The 19,579-nt window shown below is 41.3% G+C and overlaps 1 protein-coding gene across 7 annotated transcripts in view; it reads left to right on the top strand.

The window, feature by feature from the left end:
• Positions 1 to 19,579, top strand: part of LIN54 (lin-54 DREAM MuvB core complex component) — an 87,970-nt gene that overhangs the window by 11,211 nt on the left and 57,180 nt on the right. For 5 of the 7 annotated variants that reach the window (XM_009206820.4, XM_009206821.4, XM_009206819.4 and 2 more), the window contains exon 2: positions 14,295 to 15,010. In XM_009206820.4, the coding sequence (XP_009205084.1) occupies positions 14,327 to 15,010 (684 nt within the window). In that variant the 5' untranslated portion in view covers positions 14,295 to 14,326. The remainder of the gene's footprint in view (positions 1 to 14,294; positions 15,011 to 19,579) is intronic. The other 2 variants (XM_009206824.4, XM_009206823.4) reach the window with 1 other exon arrangement.

Here is a 19,579-nt window from a genome sequence, read left to right as displayed (position 1 = left end):
TTTTTTTTTTTTTCTTAAAGAGGTGATATCTCGCTATGTTGCTGGTCTTGAACTCCGCCTGGGCTCAGGCGATCCTCCTGCCTCAGTCTCCCAAGTAGCTGGGATTAAAGGCGTGCACCACTGTGCTTGATTTCTCTAACAATATTTCCCTATGGTAGCAAGCTTTTTTTCACTGTTTGCTTTAGCTTCATTGTGTGTATCGTAGAAGGGTCCACGTCAAAAGCAGTCTTGAATAATGCCGATCGTCTACTGTCAATTTGTTTTCTGTGCTTCTTCTACATCTTCTTTCTCATTGTCTGGCACTAGTTCAGAAGCAGTCATCTCCGTCAAGTTGTCCCCCGTTAATTCCTCTGGTATGGTATCTGTTAGCTCTTGAATATCTCCAAGATCCTTTCTTTTTCTTTTTCTTTTTCTTTTCTTTTCGGCAGGATTTCACTCCTGCTCAGGCTGGGGTGAAGTGGTGTGATCATAGCTCACAGCATCCTTGACCTCCTGGGCTCAAGTGATCCTTCCACCTCAGCCTCCTGAGTAGCTGGGACTACAGGTGCACACCACCACATCTGGCTAACTTTTAAATTTTTTGTAGAGTTGGAGTCTCACTAGGTTGCCCAGGTTGCTCTCAAACTGCTGGGCTCAAGTGATCCCCTCACCTTGGCCTCCCGAAGTGTTGGGATTACAGGCATGAGCCACTGTGCCTTACCCAAGATGCATATCTTGAAACCCTTCACCTCTCACCATTTTTGTCATATCCACAATTTATTTCATGATTTTCTTCATTGGTTATGTCGTAAATCCTGTGAAGTCGTGCACAATGTCTAGACGCAGTTTTCTCTGTAAGAATTTATTGCTTTTGGGCCGGGCCTGGAGGCTTTGCCTGTAATCCCAGCACTTTGGGAGGCCAAGGTGGGGGGATCACCTGAGGTTAGGAGTTTGAGCCCAGCCTGGCCAACATGGCAGAACCCTGTCTCTACTAAAAATACAAAAATTAGCTGGGTGTGGTGGCGCGTGCCTTTAATCCCAGCTATTTGGGAGGCTGAGGCAGGAGAATCAGTTGAACCTGGGAGGCAGAGGTTGCAGTGAGCCGAGATTCAGATTGTGCCACTGCACTTCACCCTGGGGGACAAAGTGAGACTCCATCTACAAAAAAACAAAACAAAACAAAAAAAGAATTTATTGCCTTGGGCTTGATGGCTTTCATGGCTTTGTCTATAACAATGACGGCATCTTCAGTGGTGTAATCCTTTCTGATTTCCATAATGTTCTCTCAGCTGGGTTCTCTTCCATAGACTTGATGTTCATTCCATAGAGTACCATATATAATGAGCCTTAAAGGGCCTTAGAGGCCAAATTAAAGATGCTGTATCTGGGGGCAAGTAGACCATGTTGATGCCTTCGATGTTGAACACATGGTGTTCTGAGTGGCTGGGAGCATTGTCCAATATCAAAGGAATTTTAAAAGGCAGTTCCTTACTGGCAAGGTACTTCTGTCTTCAGGGACAAAACACTGATGGACCCAATCCAGAAAAAGAGTTCTCATTGTCCAGGCCTTCTTGTTGTACATTTGAAAGAGTGGCAACTGGTGTTTATCCTTTCCCTTCAAGGCTCAGGGTTTAGCAGCTTAATAGATAAGGGCAGTTCTGATCATGAACCCAACTACATTTGCACAAAACAATAGACTTAGCCTATCCTTTCCTGCCTTAAAAATTCTGGTGCTGCCTTCTCTTCCTTACTAATAAATGTCTTTTATGGCATTCTTTTCCAGAATAAGGCACTTTCATCCGCATCGAAAACCTGTTTGGGCTGGGCATGGTGGCTCATACCTGTAATCCTAGCACTTTGGAGAGCTGAGGCAGGAGGATCACTTGAGCCTAGGAGTTCGAGACCAGCCTGGGCAACATAATGAGACTCTATCTCTATAAAAATTTTAAAAATTTAGCCAGATGTGGTGGCATGCACCTGTGGTCCCAGCTACTCAGGAGGCTGAGGTATGAGGATCACTTGAGCCCAGGAGGTCGAGGCTGCAGTAAGCTCTGATTATGCCACTGCACTCCAGTCTGGGTGACAGAATGAGACCCTGTCTCAAAAAACAACAAAACAAAAAACCTGTTTGGGCATATATCCATTCTCCTCAATGATTTTCTTAATGGCACCTGGGAATTCTTGGTCACCAGAAGCTGCTTCTCCTGTTTTCTTGACCTTTTTTTTTGTTTTGTTTTTTTGAGACAGTCTCACTCTATCACCTAGGCTGGAGTGCAGTGGTGCAATCTCAGCTCACTAGAGCCTCCACCTCCCGGGTTCAAGCTATTCTCCCACCTCTGCCTCCCAAGTAGCTGGGACCACAGGCACGTACCACCATACACAGCTAATTTTTGTATTATTTGGTAGAGATGGGGTTTTACCGTATTGGCCAGGCTGGTCTAAAACTCCTGATCTCAAATGATCTGCCTGCCTCATCCTCCCAAAGTGCTGGGATTATAGGCATGAGCCAAATCCCAGCACTTTGGCCACACCTGGCCAAAGGCTGCATTTTCAATGTTAGACAAAAAAATATTTTGCTAAAAGTGCAAGGTTTTTGTATCTGCTGGTGCAACTGCAGTGATGTCTTAACAGATTTCCTTTTTTATAATGGTCTTTACACTGGATTCATTTATCTTGAAATGTTGGGCAACTGCAGCTGTAGACCTCAATCTATAGTACATATCAAGCAGTTAAATTTTTGCTTGTAATGTCATACTTTTCTCTGCTTCTTGGGAGCACTTCCAGCATCATTAGTGGCACTTCATATGGGTCTCCTAGTGTTATTCAAGTTTTACAGTATTGCACTAAGCACGATGAAAAATATGGGAGATCACCTTTTACTGCAATACACAATTTACTGGAGGGAGGAACTGCTCTTGTGGAAACTGACAATTAGTGGCAACATTTGAGCTCACCACAGTAGCAACAGGAGGTGGCTACAAAAATGTTACAATAGTATAGTATGTACTACAGTTACTTTTTTGTGGTTTTGATTTAATAGTGCATCTTTGTTTACATTTCTCTCCACTGCAAATGATACAATGTGTTTGTGTGGGTAAGTTTTTATACATTTTAACTTTTTATAATTTATATATTTTATGGTAGTAAATTATAAAACACAATGTTTACATATGTTTTATGCATTCATGACATATCAAACTTTTTCTTAAATCTTTTTGATATTTCTAAGTGGTGACATGGTTCATCAGCAAGTTTTTTCAAATTGCCACAAATTTCCAAAAAATATTTAATATATTTATGGAAAAAAAATGTGTGTAAGTGGACCCTGTTGTTCAAAGGTCAACTAAACACTCAGATTCTCTTTCTTGTCTTGTCTTGTCTTGTCTTGTCTTGTCTTTTCTTTGAGACAGAGTCTCGCACTGTTGCCAGAGTTGGAGTGCAATGCCGCTATCTCTGCTCACTGCACCCTCCACCTCCCGGGTTCGAGCAATTCTCCTGCCTTAGCCTCCTGAGTAGCCAGGACTACAGGCATGCAGCACCACGCCCAGCTGATTTTTGTAGTTTTAGTGGAGACGTGGTTTCACTATGTTGGCCAGGCTGGTCTTGAACTCCTGACCTTCTGAGATTACACTTTCCTCCTGTCTCAGCCTCTCGAGTAGCTAGGACTTTAGACATGCTCCACCATGCCCGGCTAATTTTTAAAAATTATTTTTTTGTAGAGAAGAGGATCTTACCATGTTATGCCCAGGCTGGTCTCCAACTCCTGGACTTAAGCAGTCCTCTTGCCTCGGCCTCCCAGAGTGTTGGGATTACAGTTGTGAGCCACTGAACCCGGCCCAGACCTTTTCTTGTTAGAAGTTAGGACTTTGCTCCTAGTTCAAAGGGCGAGTCCCACTCCTGTAATTTTCAGTGTCTTTTAACAGGACAGGTAAAAATCTATGTTCTTCCGACAACAGAACTTCAAAATATATGAAGCAAAAATGTGCAGAGGAGGAGACATGGACAAATCCACCATCATATTTGGGAATTTTAACAGCCTAAAAATTTATTAAGGATATCAAGGATCTGAATAACACTATAAACCAGCTTTTGCTAACTGACATAAATGGAATACTACCCTCAGCAACTATTAAGAAAAAAATGTTCTTGGCCAGGTGCGGTGGCTCTCGCCTGTAATCCCAGCACTTCGGGAGGCTGAGGAGGGCGGATTGCCTGAGTTCAGGAGTTCAAGACCAGTCTGGCCAACATGGCGAAACCCTGTCTACTAAAAATACAAAAAAAGTAACTGGGCGTGGTGCCATGCACCTGTAATCCCAGCTGCTCGGGAGGCTGAGGCAGTGGAATTGTGTGAACCAGGGAGATGGAGGTTGCAGTCAGCCCAGATTACATCACTGCACTCCAGCCTGGGTGACAGAGTGAGACTCTGTCTCAAAAAAAACCCCAAAAAACTAAAAAAAAGTAAAAATTCTTTTCAAATGCACAAGGAACATTCACCAAGAGAGAATATACTGAGTCAAAATATAAGTCTCTAATTTCAAATGAGAATGTTGCAGAGCATTATGTTCTCTGACAATACTATAATTAAATTAGTAATCAATAATAATAGCATAGCTAGAAAATCTCCAAGTGCTTGGGAATTAAATGGCACACTTTATTAACCATGTGTCAGATGAAATCACAAGCAATATTAGAAAACATTTGAAGTGAATGATAATAAAAACATATTGAGGCCGGGCGTGGTGGCTCACGCCTGTAATCCCAGCACTTTGGGAGGCCAAGGCGGGCGGATCACGAGGTCAGGAGATCGAGACCATCCTGGCTAACACGGTGAAACCCCGTCTCTACTAAAAATACAAAAAATTAGCCGGGTGTGGTGGCGGGCGCCTGTAGTCCCAGCTACTTGGGAGGCTGAGGCAGGAGAATGGCGTGAACCCGGGAGGCAGAGCTTGCAGTGAGCTGAGATCGTGCCACTGCACTCTAGCCTGGGCGACACAGCGAGACTCCATCTCAAAAAAAATAAAATAAAATAAAATAAAAAATAAATAAAAACATATTGAAATTAATGGAATACATCTAAAGCAGCTTTGGGGAAAAGTTTTCATATTAAAGGCTTACTATAAAAAAGAAGAAAGTTTTAAAATCAATCAATCATTTAAACGAGGAGTTGACAGACTTTTTCTGTAAAGGTCCAGGTAGCAAATATTTGAGGCCTTTGTAAGTCATGTAAGTCTGTCACATATTCTCCCTCACCCCAACCATTTAAAAATGTAAATATCAGGCCGGGCGCAGTGGCTCATGCCTGTAATCCCAGCACTTTGGGAGGCTGAGGCGGGTGGATCAGTTGAGATCAGAAGTTCAAGACCAGCCTGACCAACATGGTGAAACCCCATCTCTACTAAAAATACAAAAGTAGCCAGCATGGTGGCATGCGCCTCTAATCCCAGCTACTTGGGAGGCTGAGGCAGGAGAGTCACTTGAACCCGGGGCGCAGAGGTTGCAGTGAGCCAAGATCGCACCACTGCACTCCAGCCTGGGTGACAGAGCAAGGCTCTGTCTCAAAAACAAACAAACAAACAAACAAACAAACAAACAACCATTCTTAGGTGGGAAGCAATACATAAAGACCATTGTCATGATTTAGTAGTTTGGTGAACACTGATCTGTGCTTCCTTCTTTTTTTTTTTTTTGAGACTGAGTCTGGCTCTGTCGCCCAGGCTGGAGTGCGGTGGCCGGATCTCAGCTCACTGCAAGCTCCGCCTCCCGGGTTCACGCCATTCTCCTGCCTCAGCCTCCCGAGTAGCTGGGACCACAGGCGCCCGCCGCTTCGCCCGGCTAGTTTTTTGTATTTCTTAGTAGAGACGGGGTTTCACCGTGTTAGCCAGGATGGTCTCGATCTCCTGACCTCGTGATCCGCCCGTCTCGGCCTCCCAAAGTGCTGGGATTACAGGCTTGAGCCACCGCGCCCGGCCTGTGCTTCCTTCTTAAGATTCTAGGTGGGTAGGCGCAGTGGCTCACCCCTGTAATCCCAGCACTTTGGGAGGCCGAGGCAGGCGGATCACCTGAGGTGTGGAGTTTGAGACCAGCTTGACCAACATGGAGAAACCCTGTCTCTACTAAAAATACAAAAAATTAGCCAGGCGTGGTGGCACATGCCTATAATCCCAGCTACTTGGGAGGCTGAGGCAGGAGACTCGCTTGAACCCGGGTGGCGGAGGTTGTGGTGGGCCGAGATTGCGCCGTTGCACTTCAGCCTGGGCAACAAGAATGAAACTCCATCTCAAAAAAAAAAAAAAAAAACCAGATTCTGGGAAAAGAAGAATAAATCAAACAGAAGGAAAGAGGTAAAAATAATAGTTAATTAAATAAAAAATGGGCCAGGCACAGTGGTGCATGCTGAGAGGCCAAGCTGGGCAGATCACTTGAGCTCAGGAGTTTGAGACCAGCCTAGGCAACGTGGTGAAACCTCATTTCTACAAAACAAAAGCCAGGCATTGTGGTGCATGCCTGTGGTCCCAGCTACTTGCAGGGCTGGGGCAGGAGGATTGCTTGAGCCTGGGAATTTGACGCTTCAGTGAGCCATGTTCATGCCACTGTGTCGTGGTTTGCTTGCTGCAGCCTCCAAGTCAAGGGAGTGTGAGCTAGGACTACAAGGAGGCCCTACCACACCCAGCTAATTTTTATCTTTATTTTGTTGAGGTGGGGTCTTGATATGTTGTCCAGACTGGTCTCAAACCTGTGGCCACAAGTGAGCCATCTTAACCTCTCGAAGTTCTGAGATTACAGGTGTGAGCCACCATGCCTGGTCCAAAAATGGTTCTTTGTAAAGGTCAATAAAATGGATAAATCTCTAGCTAATCAAGAATGAAAGGAGAGAAGACAATTTACCACTATGAGGAATGAAGAGAGGACATTTCTACAGATCCTGCAGATATTAAAAGAATATTACATGTAATTTTATGCTAATACATTTGGCAGCTTAGAGGAAATAGACAAATTCCTTCAAAGACACAAACTATCAAATATCCCAGGTTACTTGGGAAGAAAGATATCTGAATAGCCCTGCATCTGCTAAAGAAAGTGAATTTATATTTAAAAACCTTCCCACAAGGAAGCTTTATATCTAGATGGCTTTACTGGTGAATTTTAGCAAATATTTAAGGAGGAAATAGAGACAATTCTGTGCAAACTTTTCCCTGAAAAATAAGAACACACTCCAATTCATTTTATTAGCTAGCATTGTCTCCAGGCAGACACTATAAAATGAAAAGAAAACTACAGATCAATATCCCTCATGAACATAACAAAAATGTTTAACAAAATATTAGCACAATGTAATTTAGCAATATATATATAAATTATAAGATGTGATCAAGTGGGGTTTATATCAGGAATGCTAAATTAATGTAATCAAAAATTAATATAATTCACAGACTAAAAAAAGAAAAGCCATACGATTCACTAGTTACAGAAAAAGCATATGATAGAATTAAACATCCTTTTATGATTTTTTAAAAAACCTCATCAAATTGGGAAAGAAGTAAACTTTCTCAACCTGGTAAAGAAAATCTATGGAAACCTATAACTAACAGATAAAATTAGGAACAGGGCAAGGATGTCTGCTGTCACCACTTTCAGTCAACATTTTACTGGAGGTCCCAGCAAGGTGTAGTAAGGGAAAAGAAATATAAAACATGCAGATTGGAAAGGAGGAAATAAAGATGTTACAGACAACATGGACTGTATTTGTAGAAATTCGTAAGGAATCTATACTGAAAAACTATCAGAATTAACAAGTGAGTTTAGCTGGGTTGTAGGATACATGGACAGTATACAAAAATCAATTTTATTTGTACATACTCGTAAACAATTGGAAAACGGAAAAAAGCGCCATTTATAACAGCATCAAAAAACCATGAAATACTTAAGGATAAATTTAACAAAATACGTATAAGACCTATATACTTAAAGTGCACAACATTGCTAACATAAATAAGATACAGTTATTTGGGAGACAATTCTCCATGGGTTTTTTTTTTTTTTCCCTTAAGAGACAGGCTCTCACTGTGTTGCCCAGGCTGCAGTACAGTGGTGCACTGCAGCCTTGAACTTCTGGCATCAAGCGATCCTCCCATTTCATCCTCCTGAATAGCTGGGACTACAGGTGCACGCCATTGCACCTGGCTCTTCCATGGGTCCTTGCATTTCTGTACCTCTTACCAGTGAGGCAGTGACAGCCCTTTTGTTTTAAATGATCTTTTCAATGATATCTGTATAGCAAACAGCCTAGGATGATACAGCATCTCCCTCTGTAGCAAAGGGCAGATTTGCTTATTGTCCAGTATAATAAAGATAATATCTGCCTCTGGGCAAAGAGCAGGTTTGCTTTGGGTTCCCTGGCTGGGCGTGGTGGCTCACGTCTGTAATCCCAGCACTTTGGGAGGCTGAGGCGGGCGGATCACGAGGTCAGGAGATCGAGACCATCCTGGCTAACATAGTGAAACCCTGCCTCTACTAAAAATACAAAAAATTAGCCGGGCGTGGTGGCGGGCGCCGGTAGTCCCAGCTACTCAGGAGGCTGAGGCAGGAGAATGGCATGAACCTGGGAGGCGGAGCTTGCAGTGAGCGGAGATCGCGCCACTGCATTCCAGCATGGGCAACCGAGAGAGACTCTGTCTCAAAACAACAACAACAAAAAAAGATTTGGGTTCCCTAAGCTCAGGGTTCCTCAGCTACGATGCAAACCTACTGCATGTGCGGCATCTACCTGGACCCCCCTGTGTCTTCCCTGCGGGACTTGGAGGATATGGGGGAACTGATACACACATGATGCTCATGTTCCTTGCTGTACTGTGGGTCAAAAGTCCTTTTGTCTCTGACACAGGACTACTGTGTCTTCTGCCGGTATCCATGGAAGAGTACTAGGCTACTTTATTAGCTTTCGAAGAGAGTAGGAAGTCTCAGACCTCTCACAGTTCTTGATAGTTTTGGCCATGAGGATGGGGTACTGACAGGCATGGCATTCTGAAAGAGGAAGGATGAGAGCCTCTTGAGCTAGGTTAGGAGATATAAAAATTCTCTCTGGCATCTGTTAGTGAATGGTCTTACCCAGGTGGTGGGCAAGGGCAGTGGGGATAGGGAGAGTGAAAGTCCTCCACTGTTCTACCTGTTAATGAATAATTTAGAGGCTTAGTTGAGAGGCAGGATTGAAACATACCACCTGAATGGTGCTTTGGTTGTTGTACACTCAACTTCATGGCCCCTGCTCTGCTGAAAGGCAGTGTGGCTATAGCTGCTGAGTTAAGGAGCCCTCAAAGCGGAACATATGGTGTCCACAATAGGGATATAGAGCTTTAGGTGGATTCAAAACCTTAGAAGTTTGGTTTAGCTGCAAGGGTTAATGCTTGAAAATGAAAGTAAATGCAAGCTTTGCTTATTGCTGTAGAGCCACAGTCTTGCTCTGTGGCCTGACCTCTCCCTCCTCCTACTCTTTAATTTCAGGTGCTTTAAAGAGAAAGATTAAAAGGGGTTGGGCTGATGTCTGTGTGTCCTTAGGGGGACCAAAGGCCATACCCATATGTCTAAATATGCTGGAAGAACTTCAGGGAGAGGAAGGAGTCAAACTTTTATGGTTCTGTTGGATATAGGAACTAAATCATCATTCGGTGGGGATGGAGTATCCAGATTCAACTCTTGGGATTTGGGGAAGAAAGCTAGTGTGACATTGTGAGTGGAGCCCTTTGTTGTGTGTTGTTGTGATTATCATTGCCGATGTATATTTGATGTTGATATTTTTACATGCTTGTGCCGTGAATGCCCATAAGTGCCAGAGGGAATTCTTTGATCAGGAAGAGTCACATAAAGAAGTGCTAGTAGTTTGGGGTCCCAAAACCCTAGTGAGTCCTTTAAGATGTTATAAGTGACGGGTAACTTCGCAGTACATGTAACGAATTCATCCAATTAAGTAAGACTGTAAACCCGTTTTTTTTTTTTTCCCTTGAGACAGAGTCTCGCTCTGTCTCCCAGGCTGGAGTGCAGTGATGCGATCTCGGCTCACTGCAAGCTCCGCCTCCCGGGTTCACGCCATTCTCCTGCCTCAGCCTCCAGAGTAGCCAGGACTACAGGCACCCGCCACCTCGCCCGGCTAATTTTTTGTATTTTTAGTTGAGACAGGGTTTCACCATGTTAGCCAGGATGATCTCGATCTCCTGACCTCATGGTCCGCCCGCTTTGGCCTCCCAAAGTGCTAGGATTACAGGCATGAGCCACCATACCTGGCCAAACCAGGTATTTTTAAAAGAAAAAAAAAAAAATGACAGAGACTTTAACAGGAACTTGTCAAAGGAAGATATACAGATAGACAATATGCACATGAACAGAGGCTAGAGTCATTAATCATCTGGGAATTGCAAATTAAAAACACAATGAGATATCACTTCACATACACTAGAATGGCTGGAGTTAAAAAGACCAACAGAAGACTGACAATACCAATTGCTGGTGAGGCTGTGGAGCAGCTGGAACTCTCATACATTGCTGGTGGGTGTATAAAACGCTACAGTTAAGTTGGGAAATAGTTTAGCAGTTTCATGCAAAATTAAAAATAAACTTACCATGTGATTCACCTAGAAGGAATTGCAAGATCTCCTTTTAGATATTTACTCAAAAGAAATGAAAAATATATTTTCAGAAAAAACTTGAACCTAAATATTTATAGCAGTTTATAGTAGAATTATTCATCATAGTTCCAAACTGGAAACAGTCCAAATGTCCATTAACAGATGAATGCATATACAAATTGTCGTTGATTTATACAATGGAATATTACTCAGCAGTAAAAAGGAGTGGAACTACTAATAAGTAAAACAATGCAGATAAATCTCAAACGCATGCTGAGAGAAAAAACTCATACTATATGATTGCTTTATGTCGTAAGTACATATATTATTCAATGTATATGAATTTCTGGGATGAGCAAAAACACAAAACTAATCTTTAGTGATAGAACAGACCCACTTTTCAAAAGAAGACAAATGTGGCCAAAAAACATGAAAAAAAGCTCGACATCGTTTCATTGATCATCAGAGAAATGCAAATCAAAACCACAATGAGATACCATCTCATGCCAGTCAGAATGGCAATTATTAAAAAGTCAGGAAACAATAGATGCTGGCGAGGCTGTGGAGAAATAGGAACACTTTTAACTGTTTGTGAGAATGTAAATTAGTTCAACCATTGTGGAAGACAGTGTGGTGATTCCTCAAGGATCTAGAACCAGAAATACCATTTGACCCAGCAGTCCCATTACTGGGTATGTACCCAAAGGAATATAAATCATTCTGCTCTAAAGACACGTTCACACGTATGTTTATTGCAGCACTATTCACAATAGCAAAGACTTGGAACCAACCCAGATGTCCATCAGTGATAGACTGGATAAATAAAATGTGGCACATATACACCATGGAATACTATGCAGCCATAAAAAGGAATGCAATCATGTCCTTTGCAGGGACATGGATGAAGCTGGAAGCCATTATCCTCAGCAAACTCACACAGAAACAGAAAACCAAACACTGCATGTTCTCACTCCTAAGTGGAAGTTGAACAATGAGAACACATGGGCACAGAAAGGGGAACAACACACACTGTGGTCTGTTGGGGGGTGGAGGTCGAGGGGAGGGAACTTAGAGGATGGGTCAACAGGTGTAGCAAACCACCATGGCACACATACACCTGTGTAACAAACCTACATGTTCTGCACATGTATGTCGGTTTTTTGTTTGTTTGTTTGTCTTTTTGGAAAAGTAGACTTATTTTTTCCCTGTTTTAAAACACCAATGGTAAAATTTAAGGGAATATAATTTTGGGATTAAGATTATTAACTGTGGCATCTTTAAAAAAATTTTTTTTGAGACAGAGTCTCACTCTGTTGCCCAGGCTGGAGTGCAGTGGCACAATCTCGGCTCACTGCACCCTCCGCCTCCCGGCTTCAAGCGATTATTGTGCTTCAGCCGCCTGAGTAGCTGGAATTACAAGCGCCTGCCACCGCCGCGGCTAATTTTTGTATTTTTAGTAGAGATGGAGTTTTGCCATGTTGGCCAGACTGGTCTCGAACACCTGACCTCAGGTGATCTGCCCACCTCGGCCTCCCAAAGTGCTGGGATTACAGGCAAAAGCCACTGTGCCCAGCCAAGATTATTAACTGTGGCATCTTAAAAACCTGAGCTGGAGTCCTGGCTCTGCCATTCACTAGCTATGTGACCTTAGGCAAATTAACCTTTCTAAATGACCTCATCTATAAAACAGAGATAATGATGATTCCCATCTCTGAGTTGTTGTGAGGATAAATTAAATTATGTCATCACTGTTGTATAGTAAGCACTCAATAATGATGGTTTATTTTGGCAGTAGTAGTATTTGCCAGTGCTAATAGTCATAATTTGCTACTTTTGTGTTAATTTTATATGTGTGGTGTATCTTTTTTTTTTTTTTGAGATGGAGTCTTGCTCTGTCGCCAGGCTGGAGTGCAGTGGCACGATCTCGGCTCACTGTAACCTCAGCCTCCCGGGTTCAAGCGATTCTCCTGCCTCAGCCTCCTGAGTAGCTGGTACTGTAGGTGTACGCCACCATGCCCAGCTAATTTTTGTATTTTTAGTTGAGACGGGGTTTCACCATGTTGGCCAGGATGGTCTCTATCTCTTGACCTCGTGATCCACCCACCTTGGCCTCCCAAAGTGCTGGGATTACAGGCGTGAGCCATTACGCCCAGCCGGGTGGTGTATTTTTATATTTAAAAAAAGGGGGCCGAGCATGGTGGCTCACGCCTATAATCCCAGCACTTTGGGAGGCCAACGTGGGCAGATCACCTGAGGTCGGGAGTTTGAGACCAGCCTTACCAACATGGAGAAACTCGGTCTCTACTAAAAATACAAAAAATTAGCTGGGCGTGGTGGCGCATGCCTGTAATCCTAGCTACTTGGGAGGGTGAGGCAGGAGAATCGCTTGAACCTGGGAGGTGGAGGTTGCAGTGAGCCAAGATTGCACCATTGCACTCCGGTCTGGGTAACAAGAGCAAGACTCCATCTCAAAAAAAAAAAAAAGGAAGAGAAGAAAGTTGCTGATTAGGTTCCTATGGATCTGATGTTCTCTGGGCGAATAACTCACTGCAATTTAAACATGATTTACTGTCTTTTATACATGAAGATAATAGAATTGATTCCTTTATTGGAAGTTCTGCAGACCTTTGGCTAAAAGTACCACAGCTCGAGGTTTTTCATAATCTGCTTTATGACTATTACTTTTTTTTCTTCATGGGGACTGAAATGGTTCTTTTTGACACTTTAAATGGCTGAGGATGGCCAGGCATGGTGGCTCATGCCTGTAATCCCGGCACTTTGGGAAGCTGAGGCAGGTGGATCACCCGAGGTCAGGAGTTCAAGACCAGTCTGGCCAACATGACAAAACCCTGTTTCTACTAAAAATACAAAAATTAGCCTGGCATGGTGGCAGGCACCTGTAATTCCAGCTACTCAGGAGGCTGAGGCAGGAGAATCGCTTGAACCCAGGAGGCGGAGGTTGCAGTGAGCCGAGATTGTGCCACTGTACTTCAGCCTTGCCAACAGAGTGAGACTCCGTCTCAATAAATAAATAAATAAATAAATGGCTGAGGAGGGTTTGAGAATCTTCTTTCCAAATAAAAGTTTCCTTGGTATGAAGCTAGTTGATCAAAGTTGGACCACAAATGCTATTTGATCTGCAATTGCTGAGATGGATTACTCTAGAAACTCCTTTAACATTAATTTTGGTATTTAATGGATTTTTAAAATGGGATAGTACACTCATATTAGGACCTAGCTCATTGGAGATTTGAATATATTTTACAATATGTTAATATTTAAATCTTTATTTCCTTGTGTGAATCAGCAGTTTTCAAGTCTGTCAATGAGAGGAAAAAAAACTGGGAAGAAATAAGATCAGATACGTCAAAGATTACAAGTTTTATTAGAGGGCATTAGAAAGGAGTTTCATGTGATTATGTGACTTAGTGTTGCCTGAGTGCGAGATACTTGTGGATTGAGACAAGGAGAGTAAGAATGTTTGCTCCTAGTTTTGTGTTCTATATGACTTAGATTACAGATTCTTGCAGGTTGAAGATCTGTTAACATGATTTAGCCCAGATAAGCATCAGGAATGTTCTTCATTCAATTATATATCAATTTAAAAATTGTCATTTTGCCAGTTGCATTTTTCTTGGATTTTTTTTCTTACATCTTTTGAAACCTAGTAACTTGTTCATTTTTCAACTTTTATTACAGTGCCTGATCAACTTTCTAGCGGGAGAACGATCATGGAGGTGGTGCCAGCCGAGGTGAATAGTTTGCTTCCAGAGGAAATAATGGACACTGGTATAACTTTAGTGGATGATGATAGTATTGAGGCTGTTATTGTTTCATCCCCAATTCCCATGGAGACAGAACTGGAAGAAATTGTCAACATAAATTCTACTGGTGACTCTGCAGCCACGCCCATTTCCACGGAACCAATCACAGTGTACAGTAACCACACTAACCAAGTTGCAGTGAATACCACAATTACTAAAGCAGATTCTAATACCACAGTGAAACCAGCTTTTCCAAGTGGCCTTCAAAAACTTGGTGCTCAGACTCCTGTGACTATATCAGCCAATCAGATTATTTTAAACAAAGTATCACAGACATCTGATCTTAAACTTGGCAATCAGACCCTTAAACCAGATGGACAGAAGTTAATTTTAACAACTTTGGGCAAGTCTGGTTCACCAATTGTTTTAGCACTACCCCATAGCCAACTACCCCAGGCTCAGAAAGTTACAACTCAGGCCCAGTCAGGAGATGCTAAGTTACCACCGCAGCAAATTAAAGTAGTTACCATTGGAGGGAGGCCAGAGGTGAAACCTGTCATTGGTGTCTCAGCATTGACCCCAGGAAGTCAACTGATTAATACTACAACTCAGCCCTCTGTGTTACAGACCCAACAGTTAAAAACAGTACAGGTAAAAGAAAAAAGGGGGCTTACTAATTAAAATGCATGTTAAAAAAATTTAACTGGTTCATAGTTGTGTTTGTAGGGTTACTAAATACATAGTTGTTACTGAATTCTTTTGAATGTTGTTTTACGTAATTGTGTGTGTGTTTTTTAAGTTTGATATGTCTAATGCTTATGAAAATTTTTACCAGATAACTTAGAAAGCAAACTTAATTTTGGTTAAATTCCAAATTAGTATTTTATAGCCTTTTACTAATCTTAAAATGCATTTTATTCTTAGTGGTAGTTTGATTACAAGGATGTTTTGCTGGTATAAAGATGCCAGACTTGCTGCTGGGCTATCAAAAAATCATTTAGACAACATTGTTTTTTGTTTGTTTGTTTTTTTCCAGTTAACAGATGGCCAAAGGCTAGGTTCACAGAACTTTGTTGCTCTGAGAAACCCTCAGAGCCAGTAATAGTGCATGTTAGCCAACGTGTGCCTTTTATTTGGAGTTTACTATTCATTGCCATTATTTATGTTTGTACTATGGAAAAGACAGTGACATGTGATGGAAGATAACATATAGGCTTTAGAGTTGTACCAGCTGGGTTTGAGTTGCCTCTACGTTATCCTACCAGTTATGGAAAACTTTTGTAGGTTACTTATCTTCTCTGAGTTTTTGACTTTTTCTTAAGAATACTTTTTGATCATGATGAAATGTGTAGTATAATTCTCAAAATATTGAGGATGTTTCATAATGGTACCTATTATTAGTATGAACAGGACCCTAAGAAAGAAGGTTACTGGAATATCTATTAAGTGATTTCCAGTTTATCAAGCCCAGATAGGCTTTCTTAGGCCACCACTGCTCTTAGAAATGCGGTGATCGGCTGGGCATGATGGCTTAAGCCTGTAATCCCAGCACTTTGGCAGGCTGAGGTGGGCGGATTCCCTGAGGTCAGGAGTTTGAGACTAGCCTGCCCAACATGGTGAAACCCCATCTCTACTAAAAATACAAAAAATTAGCCGGGTCTGGTGGCGAGTGCTTATAATCCCAGCTACTCGGGAGGCTGAGACAGGAGAATTGGTTGAACTCGGGAGGCAGAGGTTGCAGTGAGCCGAGATCGCGCCATTGCACTCCAGCCTGGGCGACAAGAGTGAAACTCCATCTCAAAAAAAAAAAAAAAAAAAAAAAAGAAAAAGAAAAAAGAAATACAATGATCTAGTTATGACCAGGAAACAAAAATGTATCCTCTCTTTGAAAGAGCTATCTTTGAGAAAAGAGGAGAATGCATAGAAATAAAGGAAATGTATAAGAAGGAAGTAGGAAGGTTTTGGGAAACTACACTCAGCTGATACTAGAAGTAATGTTTTGGTTACTGTGTTGACAGTAGAATTAGAAACCACTTTTCATGGGCTTTGCATTTAAGAACTTTGTAGAATTTCTTAAATCTTATAACTTGCCTGTGTCCCCTTTGCTACTATTAAATGTTTAGTGCTCTTTCTTGTTCATTATTCTCACTTATCTATGACTTCCTTTTACTTCTTATTTTTGCTAAGAATCTCTTGGATGAGATATCCTATCAAGCATCTTGTCCTCAGTTTTGAAGCTGGTGTTGATTAGTTTACCAAAGTTTATTTGGCTTTGGCAATATGGATCATAATTATGTTCAAAAGAAACTGATACCAGGTGTGGTGGCTCACACCTGTAAGCCCAACACTTTGGGAGGCCAAGGTGGGCAGATTCTGTGAGGCCAGGAGTTTGAGACCAGTCTGGGCAACATAGTGAAACCCTGTTTCTACCAAAAATACAAAAAATTAGCCCGGCATGGTGGTGCACACCTGTGTTCCCAGGTACTCAGGAGGCTGAGGTGAGAGGATCGCTTGAGCCAGGGAGGTCTAGGCTGCTGTGAGCTGTGGTCGCACCACTGCACCTCAGCCTGGGCTACGGGAAGACCCTGTCTCAAAAATAAAAAAAAAAAAAGGAAAAGAACATAAATTAGAATGGCATTTTTTTTTTTAAATTTATGAGAGCAAGGCATATGTGCCATTTCACTGACCAGTGTTGCTTGTCTCTATTATTTCTCTAATTCCCTAAGTAATGATGATAAAAGCGAAGACTGGGGTCTAATTCTTATAACTTGTTTTATTGTAACTTTTCTCTTCTGTTTTGTTTTTGAGAAAGGTCTTGCTGTCACCCAGTCTGGAGTGCAGCGTGTAATCTTGACTCACTGCACCCTTGACCTCCCAGGCTCAAATGATTCTCCCATCTCAGCCTCCCAAGTAGCTGGGACTACAGATGCAAGCCACCATACCTGGCCAATTTTTGTATTTTTTTTTTGTAGCGATGGGGCTTCGCCATGTTGCCCACGCTGGTCTCAAACTCCTGGATGCAAGCAATCCACCTGCCTTGGCCTCTCAAAAGTGCTGGGATTACAAGCATCAGCCACTGCACCCAGGCTACTGTTAGTTTTCTAAAGCCTGACTCTATTTAATAAAAAAGAATTCTATTTTAAAAAACACAGTAAAAACAAAAGAATTACATTTAGAATATTTTTTTACTTGTACGGTCCGTTATTTTTAGGCGTCTTAAGTCTTTCCAACTCAGAAGTAACCTAAAAAGCTCTGAAGCACAAAAGACAAATTAAAAACTATGCATCTATATTTTTCCTTTTTCAACACCAGAATATTTGGTTTAGTATTACAAAGATTATATCATTTTCTGGTTTTTTTTCCCCCTAGGTAGTTGTCAGTGTTGTCTTAAGTTTAATCAGAGTATTAAGACTGTTAGGGTATAGTTAGCAGGCAAGGGTGGAAGATGGAGGCCATCTTGAAAAATGAAGAAAAGACGTGACCTTTGAAGCCAGGGGCAGTAACAGAGGTATAATTATATGTAATAACAGATATATAAACACTTTCCCATGTTTCCTGTGCATAGTTTATAAGAGTAGTAAATAACTAGCAGTCTGGGACAACAGAACTCCTTACTAGTTCCTGAATCTATCCAACACAGTGCCAAAAATTACTTATATGTATTACTTGATGACATATTTTACTACCTTATTTGTAAGATTTTTTTTCATTTTTGTCTTAAGCTGCTGATTTTATAAACTTGTTAAAGTGATCTTTGATGCTTTGTTTTACTTAATAATTTTGTTCCAGGATACTTTAGAATTCATAGTGCAAAAAATTCATAGTTCTTTTAATGAAACCAAAAGTTATTATTTTCAGCACCACTAAAGAAACATAACCACAAGGGCAAGATGAGATTGTTTATTTGAATAATTAATGTGCTTTTGGTTGTACTGTTTATATTTTTTTCCTCACTGATAAGTATTCATATATTCATGATTGTGAAAAATCAGTTTAAAATGGGGAAATACTTTAAGCCCATAATTGTTTTAGCGAAGGTTATTTATTGTTAATATGGCTTTCTAAGAATAGCAATACTTCTACCTCTAGAGATCCTTAATATTATAGATACAATAGATACAATTTTGACTGACTTTAGGGTTTTAGGTCTGTAAACATACTTGGGAAATTTGTATTTCTCTAAATTTCATTAGCTTTCTAGAGTATAATTATGGATTTATTTGAGTATGTTATAGTTTTGCAAGTTGGCTGTTTTTAAATACAATAATGGGTATCTTTTTTAAGTAATTTGTATTGTATGTACAGTTGGTTTTGTCAGTAATGTGTTCTGAGTATAAAAAAGTAATATATTGTGAGTATGTTGTGTTATTTAGTTTAATTTATAATTTGAGCACAAAGAGCTAGTATTTGCCTAGTTCTGTGATCTATTAGAGCCTCCGGTGTATTTCAGTTATTCACGTTGGTCATATATTTTCATTTGAGTCACTATTTCCTATAATAAATAGTACTTTTATGGTCTCAATTTTCATTGCCAAAAGATATAATTAATATTTAATGTTCTTCACACTCTAAAATTCTTTGATTTTTATCCTAGGTAAATTTCTTCTTTTAACTTTCAGAAGAAGCTGTGTCTTTGTATATGGTGATAATTGCAATATAAAAATTTGATAATTCTACACTCCTTGACTTGCGGAGAATTATAATTCAGGTCAACAGTGTGCCAATATATAACTTCAAGTTGGAGATGAATTAAATATAGATTCCCTCTTCAAGGAATTTAAAATATAGTAAACAGTTGCTGTAGCCCAGGAGTTTCAGGCTGCAGTGAACTATGATTGCACCACTGCACTCCAGCCTGGGTGACAAGATGAGACCCCATTTTTTTTTTGTTTTTTTTTTTTTGAGACAGAGTCTCACTCACTCTGTCATCCAGGCTGGAGTGCAGTGGTGCAATCTCGACTCCCTGCAACCTCTGCTCCTGGGTTCAAGCAATTCTCCTGCCTCAGCCTCCCGAGTAACTAAGATTATAGGCGTGAGCCACCACACCCTGGTAATTTTTGTATTTTTGCAGAGACAGGGTTTCACCATTTTGGCCCGGCTGGGCTTGAACTCCTGACCTCAAGTGATCCTCCTGCCTCAGCCTCCCAAAGGGCTGGAATTACAGGCGTGAGCCACTGCACCTGGCCCGGGACCGCATCTTTAAAACAAGAAAAGTATAGT

The sequence above is a fragment of the Papio anubis genome, chromosome 3, assembly GCF_008728515.1.
Source record: "Papio anubis isolate 15944 chromosome 3, Panubis1.0, whole genome shotgun sequence".
Classification (NCBI taxonomy): domain Eukaryota; kingdom Metazoa; phylum Chordata; class Mammalia; order Primates; family Cercopithecidae; genus Papio; species Papio anubis.
The sequence above is the reverse complement of the archived record's forward strand: the minus strand, read 5'-3'. Positions and strand labels throughout refer to the sequence as shown.